At 37.4% G+C, this 13,294-nt stretch overlaps 1 protein-coding gene across 1 annotated transcript in view; it reads right to left on the bottom strand.

Moving 5' to 3' along the window:
- Positions 1-2,521: 2,521 nt before the first annotated feature.
- Positions 2,522-13,294, bottom strand: part of TMC1 (transmembrane channel like 1) — a 180,833-nt gene continuing 170,060 nt past the window's right edge. The window contains exons 18-21 of the mRNA XM_023213110.1: positions 13,069-13,194; positions 9,536-9,614; positions 9,383-9,434; positions 2,522-2,544 (exon numbers count right to left, since the gene is read on the bottom strand). Coding sequence (XP_023068878.1) covers positions 2,522-2,544; positions 9,383-9,434; positions 9,536-9,614; positions 13,069-13,194 — 280 coding nt within the window. The remainder of the gene's footprint in view (positions 2,545-9,382; positions 9,435-9,535; positions 9,615-13,068; positions 13,195-13,294) is intronic.

The raw sequence follows: 13,294 nt of genomic DNA, 5'->3' as shown, positions 1-13,294 counted from the left end.
ATGAACATTCATTCTAAAAGTACATTGCCTTTAGGAGACGGATGTCTTTGGGGAAAATTTGTCATCTGTCATCATCCTTATGATGCAGATCAAGAGAAGGAAGTGTAATCCACATTGTAAATCAAAACAAATAATCAACAAATGACAAAACAATAAATCAATTTGCTAATCTTACTGTTACACAATGCAGAAATGATCCAAGTAGAGATAAACACTAGCTTTATTTACTCAACTGCATTATAACCTAATTAAATAATAAACTCAGCCTATTAACAGATAATCCATTTCTTACATCATAGTAACATTTTTCATGCAGATAACAGAAGATTTTGTCTCATAACACAATTGCTGTAAGTTAAATTGATTCAATTCAATTAACAAGCATTTATTCAGTGCCTACTTGTGCACAGCACTATACTAGGCATACAAAAGAGTTAGAAGATATAACCCCTACTCACAGAGAATTTACAATCAGGACAAGAAAGATACTCCATGCATTCAAAAAATAATAAGGAACCATTATAGATCACATGAAAATCAATATAAATAATAGACTCTGAATTAAAGACATAAGAGCCCAAGGAATCCTAAAAAGGGAGTGATAAGATTGAGAATGGAAGTTAATCTGAAAAAGATAACCAGAGGAATAAAGTTCAGAATTGGCAGGGAAACAGTGCAATTATTCTATGGCAACTTTTTAATGATCGAAAAGAAGGAGAAACTCAGAGACAGGATAATAAAAACCAGCAAGTCAACTGCAGGGAATGGCAGGCAAATTGGCTTAGCTTTGGAAAGGCACACTGAGTTGGGACATGCAATTAAAGTCACACAACAAGGCTAGTGAGGGCATTGAGTGTTACTACTTAAAGTCAATTCAAACTGTAAATCCATAATAATGTTAAAACATATCTATAAATTAAGGCCTCCAATAGAAGTATGTTTTCCTAACCTTAACAAAAAAGCAAAGAAAAAATTATAGAATATTAGAATCTAAGCTTACAGGATATGATTGTTAGAGTAGGTAGTTAGGCAAACATAAAAACATAAGCAGGGCAAGAGAGGGTCCCCTCCCCCGCCATCCGTCCCACAGGAATGTCAGGTGACCATTAGGTGATGGTCAGGTGGTTGTTAAACTCTCTCTCTAAAATAATAATTGGTGGCAGTCAGTGCCAGTGAAAAACAGTCTCCCAATAGATAGAAAACACCTGAGCTGGAGATCTTAGAAGTTGGGCGAGTGGGCTCAAGCATGCCCACTAAGCAAAATGGCAGAGTTTAACTGGTATATGACTTTCCTCTAGGAACACTGGAATGGTAAGGGAAAACGTCACAAGTGAGCATGCACACAACTTCAGTAACACATTGTACACATAGCTCATTCCAACTGCTGGCAGGCCACCGTTCACATAGACAGCCCAGCCCCCTGAAAAATCAAGGGGGTAGAGATGCAAACCCCAGAATCATGCCAACATGTAAAACCCCAAGTCAAAGGCCGAAAAGGGCACTTGGAACTCTCAAGTTGCCCTCTTGGCCCTCTTCCAAGTATACTTTATTTCCTTTTGTTCCTGCTCTAAAACCTTTTAATAAACCTTCACTCCTGCTCTAAAACTTGCCTCAGTCTCTCCCTCTGCCTTAAACCTACTTCTGCCCCTCAGCTGAATTCTTCCCTCCAAGGAGGCAAGAATCGTATGGAGTTTGACACAGACCTGTAAGGATTTACCTCTGATAACATGATCATTGGAAGACAAATGAGCAGACTGTGAGAGAACAACAATCATTTATGATGTCTTTCCTTTTTTTTAATTTTAATTCATAAAAAGCTAGGTTGTATAAGACTCACGTACCTTCTCAAAGTAAGAGATCTTCAACTCAGTGCTATTCACGTCTCAATTCACATAGGATTTTTTTTTTCTTCTAAAAAGCCAATTTCTTTTCATACTGAATCCAGCACCAAATACAAAGGTTTTAGATATATATTTGTGGGGGGCATGGTTGGGGAGACAGGTAGAAAAAAAGAGAAAATAAGGTATTGGTTTCAAAAAGTGAGTCAATGAATGATTACAATGAGTACTTTTTGCAGATACTTCTGAACTTACAGGAAAAAGGGTGAAATATTTCTGCTCTCAGTTTAAGGAAACTAAGGCAAAAGAAATATATAAAATGAAAGTTCATATGAGCAAATTTTTTTACTTAACCCACCAACTAAGCCCAGTAAACCGTATTGCTGGATTACACCCACTTCTAAACATAATTTTTTTTTTTTTTTTTTTTTTTAAAGTCACGAAATGAAGCAGGGGAGAGAGTGGCTATGCAGAAACAGTTCCTGACTTGGAATAAGGTGAAGATTCTTGTTGCTCAGGTAGGATTGATGATGCCTTGATTGGCCAGCATGACCTTGAAAATCCATCAGGGGTAGAACGGGAAAATAGCAGCTCCACAGTGCTTGTTCTCTGGGCCTTCACATATTGCATTACTTTTAAACAGCAAGGCAAAGTGTACCTTTTCTGGACTCTCAGGATACTTACTACTGGCCACCAGCAGCTGCAGCTGTTCACAAAAAAGTAAAACAGGGAGAGAGAGAGAGAGAAGATGAAGAGAAGGCAAATAAAAATGTAGCTTTCAGTGTGCTTAATGGTTCTGAACAAGGTGGCCAGAAATCTGTATTGTCCAAATGTATTCATTTTCCCATAATATTTAGCATTTTAATGTTCAAAATTTTTTCCATGTTTCTTAGTTTGCAAAGGCTTCACAAATTCTAAACAAGGGAGAATGAATGTACTACTTTTTTTGGTAACATTTATACATTATTGCTTATGTGATGAATAGATAAATGCATTCCTTTTATATTTTTCCAATAAAAGAGTTCCTCATTTTTCAGTAGATATTCAGTAGATGATTACTGGGTGGCCATACACGCTATGGAAAAATATCAGATGAATAGTATGCTATAGCATTATATTATCATTTAAAATAATAAAGATAACAATAAGCTTTAATTAGAATTTAGATCTTATAAGTCAGAATTTTCCATTCTTAAGCACTAATTTGATGATGTTAAATTATACAAAAGCATTGCTGGTATATGTGATGTATGTGCTTCAACCACCTCATCTTCTGCAAAGACTAGAAAATTCTAATCAATTCTCACTAAGGTAGACTCCATCCCAGACTCTATTTCAAAACAATACCCCAGGTAAGCACTGTGGGATGAACAGAGTGAAGATGGAGATAAAACCATTGCTCTCCCAGTGTAGGAAATACAAAGGTTTGCCTAAACTGCGGAGGTAAATACATTGAATTGAACTTTCACTCTTTCACAAACAAGACAGTCAAGAAATTTTTGGGGGGTTGGGGAGGAGGATGGAGAAGGTTGCGTAAACCTACAAGGAGGGGGAGAATAGGGGAAGAGACAACAATGATGAAATTTTAGAAGCTGGAAAGCAGACAGATTAATGATAGTGACTTATCAATTCTAACAAACTGAAAAGCTAAGCCAGGGGAGGAAAAAGACAGTAAGCAACATAATTTACACATAAAATCTCCAAAATGTTCAGTAATTTGTAGCAACAGGTACCTCTGGAAGTAAGGAACCAATACAAAGAGGACGTTTTAGCTGTCTATTTAAGAAGCAGTCAAGCTTGGTGGGGCGAAGGGGTGGGGGTTATTAAAAAATGAAGCAGCAGCAGTTAGAGCCTGAGATGGGCTTCACTCGGTACAAATGAATCATTGCTCCCCACTCCCCACCGCCTTTAATCTGGCAGAAGACAGGAACAATTTTTTCTAAAAAGAGTAAAACAGAGATGCTTCCGGGCTAGAAGACCAGAAGGAGTGCTGCAGTAAAAATAGAGGGCAAAGTGAGCATTTGTAGGCTGAAAGCTGAGCCCCACCGGTGTCATCTTTCCCACTCAGGTGCTACAGGTTTGCCAAGCAAATCTTTACTCTCTGGGCAGGAGTTCGGAAGTAATTTTTCTGAGGAATCTAATCAGCCTAAGAGAAAAAGCCTAAAAATACTGACATTGGGGTTTAGCAGCAGCCCAGGCAGAGTCCTCCCATGAGGATCTGCCCACAAGCTCCATCCATGTGCTTAGAGCTTCAAAATCCACCTTTGCATCCTACCCTGAAATATGAGCTGAGGGTCACAAAGCAGGGGATCACCAAGCAGGGGAAAAAGAAAGGACAAAACAGCTTAGAGAAAACAGACTATAAAAGGCAAAGAAACATCAAAAGAGTTATTAATATTCTCATAAAGACAAAACAAGCCATTACAGTCATTAAATAAGAACAGCATGCTGTTTAAAAAAGAAGAATTAAAGAACAAAATAGATTGCGGAAACTAAAATTATGATAGCAAAAGCAAAAAGGCCGAGATAAATGTTAAAATTTAAAGATAAGGAAATGTTCATGGGTAAAGCAAAGAGACAAAGGGAATTTAAGGATGAAAAATAAATTAGAAATTCCACATGCAAAAAAAAAAAAAAAAAAAAAAAAAAACAGAAAATGGATGGAAAGAATTGGTAAACAATTCAAGAAAATTCCCTTCAACCAAAGAGCAAAAGAATCCATTGATTCGTACACAAGGAATAAAAATAGATCCATGCAAGACACACCATCATGAAATTCTGAACATGCAGATAAGGAGACCCTAGAACTTTTCAGATTGGAAAACCAAACAGATAATCAAAAATACAAGCTGTTCAAGAAAGACTAAGAATCACAATGACTTTAAACTTCTCAAGAGCAAGTGTGGAATCTAAAAGGCAATGGGAAACCTCTGAAAAAATATTATTTTGAAGGGATATTATTTCTAATATAATTAGATGAGTATTTTTTGACACCCACACTATCAGTCAAAAGGGAGAGTGAGAGAAGAGCAATTTCAGATATGCATGGTCTCAGAAAATTTGCCTCTCACATACCCTTTCTTATGTGCAAAATATGAGCAAATCGAAAGAGAGGAAGTTGGAGAAAATGGAAAACACGATATCCAAAACAGGATAAAGTGTCATTCATCCTTCTGAGTGACATTCATCCTGCTGAATGACAGTGAAGAAAAATTAAAGGATAATAGCTATATCCCAGACACACACCAGTTGAAATTGCAGAAGTTCAGAAGATTCTGGGAAAGATTTCTCCAAGCAAATGAAATGGATAGGTAACCCAATATGTCTGAATATATTGAGAGTATAATTCAATAAATAGCAGAGATTTGGAAATTAAATGAATCACTGACAAATATATATAAAAAAAGAAAATGTTTAAAAAGAGAAATGATGACTTATGAATCCTGAGAAAATTTTAAGGTATGCACAAGTATCACAGTTTACTACTTGGCTCAACTGTGAAGACTGTGTGACTATAATCATGTATACTGGCCTAACGAAAATAATAATATAACTACATAGGTAGAATGCATAGAGAGACTGGGGCAAGAGTATAAAAAATGTTTAAGTATTATCTATTAAAATTATTATATCCATTGTAGTTAATAATTTTAATAGATAATACTTAAAACTAAAAAGTCAAGAAATTACAACAAAATCAGGTAATTTAGAGATAAATATGTAAAAATCAACTAAAAAAATAGTATTTGGATGCCTGGTTCTGTAGATGATCATTGTCCTGCCCAACCTTCAGAAGAAGGAGCCCCTTTCAACATCACTTTAGGTTTTAGGTATCCACCTTTGTGCCTAGGACCCACTAATGGATGTCTCTCATTAGATATTCAAACTTGGGTGGTCACACTACCCTCTGGTCACTCTGTGCCTCCTTTAGGACACTTGGAATCAGGGCTCTCATTAAAACCTCTAAGGCAGATCAAAACAGGAATCACTTATTATATTCACACATCCCAATATAAGTCTTTAGGACCTGCATGTCCTCTCAACTTCTCTTCAAATGCTGACAAATTAATATGGAAGGATTGCGTTAGTTCAGAAGGAACTGTGTTATCTAATTCTCTCTAAACCATTGCTGATTGGGCTCCTAAAGGTCATATTACTAATGATTGCTCTCAGGGTCACAGAGATTGTCAACATTTTCTCTAAGACATTACTTACCAAAAAAGTAGTGACAACCCTCCCCTATTATATGGGAGATTTAACTCCTTTTTTCCTTTTAAGTGGAAAGGGCAGGGGTTGCCCCTCCAAATCCAAGGCTCGTTGTTCCCCACTTAGGACCTGAACATTCAGAATTATGGAGGTTGACCATAGCTATGGCTGGTACGAGAGTTTGGGCTGGAGAAAGTGTTATAAGTAAATCCACCTTGTCACCTCAAAAACTAAGACAACGGATTGATTTACACTACTGTTTCCACACAGCCAAAAATATCACTATGGCAATCATCAAAAGGTCAATTCAAAGATGGGACAGTAAAGATTATGAGGACTCATACCCCCCTGTTGTCAATGTCCCCTCACCACCTCTCATGCAACCTATTCCCCCTACCCCACATTCACAAAAAAGAATATCATCCCAAAATATATACACTATCTATATGGAATCCAACAAAACTATACCACTTAAAAGTTGTGTTAAACCACCATATATGTTATTAGTAGGAAAGATGCATATTAGTTCAAAAACCAACATAATTACCTGTGTGAATTGTTACTTGTATACTTGTATTGACTCATCCTTTAATCAATATCATAGTAGATATTACTATGTCAGAGCCAGAGAAGGTATTTGGCTCCCCATAGCCTTACATAAGCCTTGGGAATCTTCCCCTTCTATCCAAGTTATTAATAACATTCTACAGAAAATTCTTAAAAGGAGTAAATGATTTATTTTTACATTAATTGCAGTAATAATGGGCTTGATTGTTGTTACTGTGACTGCTGCTACTGCTGGAGTTACACTGATGTAACTACATTGTAGTTAATATATAGTTAATTATCTATTAAAATTATTAACTATAATGTAGTTACATCAATCTACTCAAACTGCTCATTTTGTGGATAAATGGCAAAAAAACAATTCTACTCGGATGTGGAATTCTCAGTCAAGTATTGATCAAAAATTGGTCAATCAAATTAATGATCTAAGACAAACTGTTACATGGATGGGAGATAGAATTATGAGTTTAGAATATAGATTACAAATGCAATGTGATTGGAATACTTCTGATTTTTGTATAATTCTGTCTCAGTATAATGAGTCTGTTCACAATTGGGAATCAGTAAAACACCATTTACAAGGAAGTGAAGATAATCTAAGTTTAGACATGAGCAAGCTAAAAGAACGGATTTTTGAGGCCTCTCAAGCACACTTAACTGCTTTACCCAGTGTTGAAGTTTTAGAGGGTATCTCTAAGGGGTTATCTAATCTCAACCCAATTCAATGGGTAAAATCTTTGGGAGGATCTACTATCATTAATTTTGTTCTGTGTATAATTTGTGCTATTGGCTTATTGTTCATGTGTAAAATTGGAAAAAACATTCTTCAATCCAATCATAATCAGCACCAAGCTATGATTGCTATGGTTCATTTAAATCAGAGAAAAGGGGGAGATGTAGGGAGACTCCTTGAAACTATTGCTACGGAATAAAAGATGAAATGTTCCTGATTATTGTAAATACAAAATTGCATGCAGGATTGTGTAAAGACAATGCCAGGTTGGACACACAGCATGTGATGTGTTTCCCATTGCAGAGAGCCTATGAATGGATGTGCAGTCAGGGAGGTTTCACATCACCAAGATTCCTATCCCAGAAAAGCAGATGTTCATAGCTCTGGGAATGGAATGTGACCCTTGTGGAGAGCCTATAAATGGACACAGGCTGGTGGGCACTTGTCGATATGGATAAGATAGGGCTACGAACGCCCTCATCTTGCCACGGCTCTTCTAGGCCTCTTTAGGGTTAAGGTATACTCCCTTCTGAGAATTTATGGTCTAACCAGTTGTCTAGCTTCACATCCTATTTCTATGGATTATTTGTAACCAGCTTTTGCTGCAACTGTTACTGCTGATTAATATCTTGCTAATCATAGGTTATGGAAAGACTGTGTTTCTGTTTTAAGGCTCTGTTAGAAATTACTGATGCACACACTATATTGTAAATTCTTACCTCTGTATACTGTACTTCCGCATACAGATGTTTTGTTAAAGAATTACTTCATCCCCATGTGACCATCTCACCTCATAATCAAATGACCCTAAATCCCTCAGTAACCTACCCCCACCCTCACTAAACTTAATAATAAATGCTGGTATATCCAGTGTATTGTTGGCACTGTGGGACCAGAAGGTGGTGACCCCTCTGGACCCAGCTTTCACTATCTTGTGTGTGTCTATTATTTCTCGACCTGCCGATCTGTCTGGGAACAAAGAGAGCCCCATTGCATTGTGGGCTGCTGGCCAGATCCCGCAATACTGAAGACTGGCCACAGTGGCTCATGCCTGTAATCCTAACACTTTGGGAGGCCAAAAAGAGAAGATCACTTGAGCCCAAGGGTTTGAGAGCAGCCTGGGTAACTTAGCAAGACCTCACTTCTACAAAAAAATGAAAAATTAGCCAGCCGTGGTGGTGTGCACCTGTAGTCACCCACTACTCAGGAGGCTGAGGAGGAAGGATCACTTCAGCCTGGGAAGTTGGAGCTGCAATGAGCTGAGAACATACCACTGCCCTCAAGCCTGGGCCACAGAGCCAGATCAGGTCTCAAAAAAAAAAAAAAAAAAAAAAAAAAACCATTTCCCTATATTTGTATGGTCAAATAAATTGCTATTTCTTAATTAAACCAATTTGAGTGTTTTATTACTTACAGTGGGGACACAGTCCTACTAATATAAAGAGTTTTAAAGTCAGGAGTGAGGAAAAAGTTGGAAAAGGTTTTCACTAAAGTTCTTAGGTATCACCTTTCCATGGGGAACTCAAAGCATATTATTAATTTTGGCAACTAGAAGTTGGCTTTACTCTAGTATTTTAAAAATTAAAGAGGTTTTTCAAAAAAGAAAGTTTAATGGATTAGAAAGGGCTTCTGGCAATCAGTGGTGGAAAGCCCAGAGGACTCTCTTGGGATCTTCTCGCCAAATCCTTCCACGTATGAAAATAGTCAACATGGGCAGGAGAGCATCTGCATTTGTGTCTGCTGTTTGTATATGACTATATGGGGGATTTCTTCATTTTCTGCGCATTTTTAAGGTCACTTTTAAAAATCACTACTGCCAAGTTTACACACCCACATTTTCATTTCTCTTTTCTCCCTCCCAACAGAAAGCAACCAAATTCCCTGAATGTGATGCCTAAGAAGGGCTAAAAAGTGGAAGGCAAGGATTGTGGAATGACTTGCTCATGGCAATAATGCCACTCACCATCCAATGGAGAAAAAGCCAAAAAAAAAAAAAAAAAAGAAAAAGAAAAATTACAAACGTAAACATATCTCCAACCTGCTCGTGCAGCTGCCATTTTCTTGTTTCGCATTTTGTTCTCCAAAGCTTGCTACACAATAAAATATAAGGGAAAAAAATTAGATTTCTCAGTGTTTTCCACTGCCTGACATTAATAAAGATAATATTTCTATGAAATAAATTGTATCTTACCATTTTCATCTTCTTTTTTAGATCCAGATTTGCTGCCTTCTGGCCCTTGGCAGTAGCATTGAGATAATAGATGGTCAAACTAAATTAAAAAGAAAAAAATACAATTTAGGGTATATGTCAGTTCCCCAAGATACTTCTTAAATTTATATTAAGTAAATTATGAAATATCAGCATGGGAATGAACATTCAGCTATTTTCTACTCTAAATCTCTTGTCCTACAGATAAAAGCTGAGGTTCAGAGAGGTAAAAAGATACACTCAGGATGACATAGGGTTGAAGCTGGGGTGAAGTTGGCAAGTTGGGGCCTAAGGCTCCTGATCCACAGCCTGCTCTGTCTGCTATTTCACACTGCCTAATATTAGCTTTTTCCTGGAAATGTATTAACATCAGTTTAAATCGTAATTGAAAGTAGCATTTTAAATGGATGGCAATGACATCCCAGAGAATGGAAAACCTACTGCAGCTTAGGGAATATGTCGAACAAAAAGGAAAACGACTTTCTGCCTTAAATTTCATCCTTTGGCCTTTGCAGCTAAGAATATAATCCTCATAGGCATAGATAATGAACATGGAATTTTTTTCGGTAGAATGTATTGTTTGCATTTCTTTCTCCCTCAAAAAGAAAATGTTGTATAAAGGAATATTCTTGGATTTTAAATGACATTTACATTCTAGAAAGGGCAAATTCTAGCCAGACAATTCTGTTAAAAATAAATATGCTTATCTTCACTTAAGGTAAAACGAACAAACAAACAAAGAAAAAATGCAGTAAAAAAGGTAACTTATATCACTCTTTGCTGCAAATAACTGGATATTGAACACATTTCCTCTACTCCCCAAAATGAAAGACAATATCCTTTATGAGCCTCTGGTGCTAGCAACACAATTATTGACATGGTTTGGCTGAGTTTATCTCTTACATGAGTGATGGGAGTTTAACTAAAATTACGTACATAAATGCATGCAGGGCAAATCTGGCATGAAATAGGTACTCAATAAATGTGTGTGTGTGTGTGTGTGTATGTGTGTGGTGTATTATAAGGATTTTCTTAGAAAAGTTCCTGGATTCAGAGGATGAACTCAAAGATTTCTCCAGTCCTTTCAAGTTCTGGAATTCTCTATTTATCCACCATGATTTTCTGCCTTGTAATGCACATTAAATAAGTATTCCTCACACATCTTTTTCTAGTCTCCAAAGGAATGAAACTGCCTGCAGAGAACTAACCTGAACTCTGCTTAGATACCCAAAAGCCATCCAGCTTGATTTAATAAAATCCATTGGGAGAAATTCAAAATACTAGTACAGTTCTCTAATAAAAAGCTAAGCCAATTGTATGGGCCTCATAAAGTAGAAGAAGAGATCTCAGAATTTGAAAAAATCTAATCAGTAATAAGCTAAAATCTGGGTTTTAAATCAGAACCTCAGAGCCACAATCAACCTTTCAGTATATCTATTTGACACGTGCATAGGGCCAGCTTTCCTCCAGGCTGTCCAGATCAAAGCAAACTAGGTCATGCAGGCCGAAGATGACTGCCAGACTGCTTTGTATGGCCCATGAATTAAGAATGGTTTTTCCGGTTTTTTTAATGGTTATATGAGTAATTACTTAATCAATATCCTCAATTTTGCCTCTTGGCCTAATTTGCCTCTGGCCCTCTAATTAGGAAAAGTGTGCTGACCCTGGGTCTATACCATCTCAGACAAGTAGCTTTCAGCCCATCTGAAATTCCCAGATTCTGATCCCTGTTTGGTGCTGCAAGTGAGTGTAGAAAATTAGTGTGAAGGAGAAGACATGAGTTTAAATTCCCCTTATTAGTCACTTGAGTTGGGGCAGAACTTCAATGTGTTATTGATAGTATGATTAATGAAGCCAACTTCTCAAGGCTGTTATGGGAATTAAACGAGTCAGTGTGTAAATAGTACCTGAAACAAAGGCAGTGTTAATTCCTTTTAAACACTCTTAGGACCGATTGCTAGATCTTTGGATTAAGGCATTTGAACAATGCCACTCCTTCACTTAAAAATAAACATGTCTCTTAATAAATTAAGAATATGGTAACAAAATCTGACATTTACATTGTGTGTGTGTGTGTGTCTGTGTGCGTGTGTTTTACACAATACCTCACTCATACCACTAAAAGGCCTTGACTCTCAAAGGCCACAGGATACTGATTACCATGCTCTCAGAAGCCACTGTATCATGGACATGTAGAGAAAGAAAATCGTTTCAAAGGCCATCTGGTGAAACATGCTGCATTCAGTAGGTCATTTTCTAATGCATCTGTGCCAGAGATTTACTATCAGATTCTTAATAGCACTCTATTATCAAGGTTATGTAATATATAATGGTAATCTGATTTACTGTTTAATTATCCCTACAGGTTATTAGCTCTCCCTCACAGAAAGCCTCGTGGTATAAAGAAGTGAGCACTGGATTTACTGTCAAAGAATCTGCTTTAGGTCCTTCTGTGACCATTTTACTCTCTCTTGCCTAGAGAAAATCACTTTCTTTCTGTAAATCAAGTTCTTAGGTTATCAAATTGAAGAAGATAAACCTGCCCTCACTACTTTATGTGGCTTGTTATCATGACAATAACTAGGTCAGAATCCCTGTTCATTTACTGCAAACCACTGGGAGTTTTCTCCCTGAGATTTCCTCGTTTTACCTTTATTTAAATGAACCAAATCCTTTGCATCAACTTTGTTCTTAAAGTGTTCCTGGGGTTGTTTAATATTTACCCCCTGACTGAGTGGTGGCAGCTCCAGGCATTCTATGTAGGAGGCACTCAGGGACTGAAAGGAAGAGATGGATGCTGCTTTTGGCTCTTCCACAGCAAGTCTATACTTTTACTTAGAATATAAGTTTATCTGTGGTGGCCAAGAGTCAGAAGCCAATGAAAGTTATATGAAAACAAAAGTCATCTGACAAGTTCCCCTTTGGAAATCACTTCTGACTTTGAAGGGATAGACTACAGAAACTTCCCAAGATGCTCTGGTCGTCTGATTCTATTATCGTGAACATACTGTTATTGATGGCCTTCTAACAACAAGGACAGGGAAATTTTTAAGACCCTTTAAGCCCTTGACCCTAAAATATAGTCTATAGGGCCCCCAAGGGGAATATTAACTTAAAGGCTCATTATTTCTGTATATTCACAGCCATCTGCTTTATGGAACAAGAGGTGGAGGCCGGGCTGTTGGGGGGAAGCTCAACGTTCCGATTAGATTTAGCATTTAGCATTTATGTTTTCCTTGCTTTAGCTGTTTACGGATAATTATTGTGGTTACTTGGGAACAAATCTTATAATCCTGGGGAAGCAGAGACAGATGCAGATGGCTGTGAATTACATCCAATAGGATCAGAATATGGCTCATGAATTTTAGCCTCTCATCACCATGTAATCAGTGTTGAATTTGGATAGGTTACAGCACAACCCTTAGGGAGAGTGAGAGAGCTGAAAAAGCTGAAATGTAAAAGCGGCCAGGAAGAACATCACAAAGGCTCTTTCTGTGAGGAGGGAAAGCACATACACCATCACCAAAATGACAGCAATGACCAGCCCAGGGTTCGAAAGCTGTCTCAAGATCTTCGCCATCCAGCTTGGGAAATCATGTTCTAGCGTCTCTCCAATGACTTCAAACATTCTATTTTTGCCACTGGGGGAATTAAAAAGGGGGAGAGAAGTTTATCAAGAAGATATGGAAAAACCATGGTTAAAGCAAGAAAACTGGAAATCTTTCTCAATTACTGCTTAGG

The sequence above is a fragment of the Piliocolobus tephrosceles genome, chromosome 14, assembly GCF_002776525.5.
Source record: "Piliocolobus tephrosceles isolate RC106 chromosome 14, ASM277652v3, whole genome shotgun sequence".
Taxonomy (NCBI): domain Eukaryota; kingdom Metazoa; phylum Chordata; class Mammalia; order Primates; family Cercopithecidae; genus Piliocolobus; species Piliocolobus tephrosceles.
The sequence above is the reverse complement of the archived record's forward strand: the minus strand, read 5'-3'. Positions and strand labels throughout refer to the sequence as shown.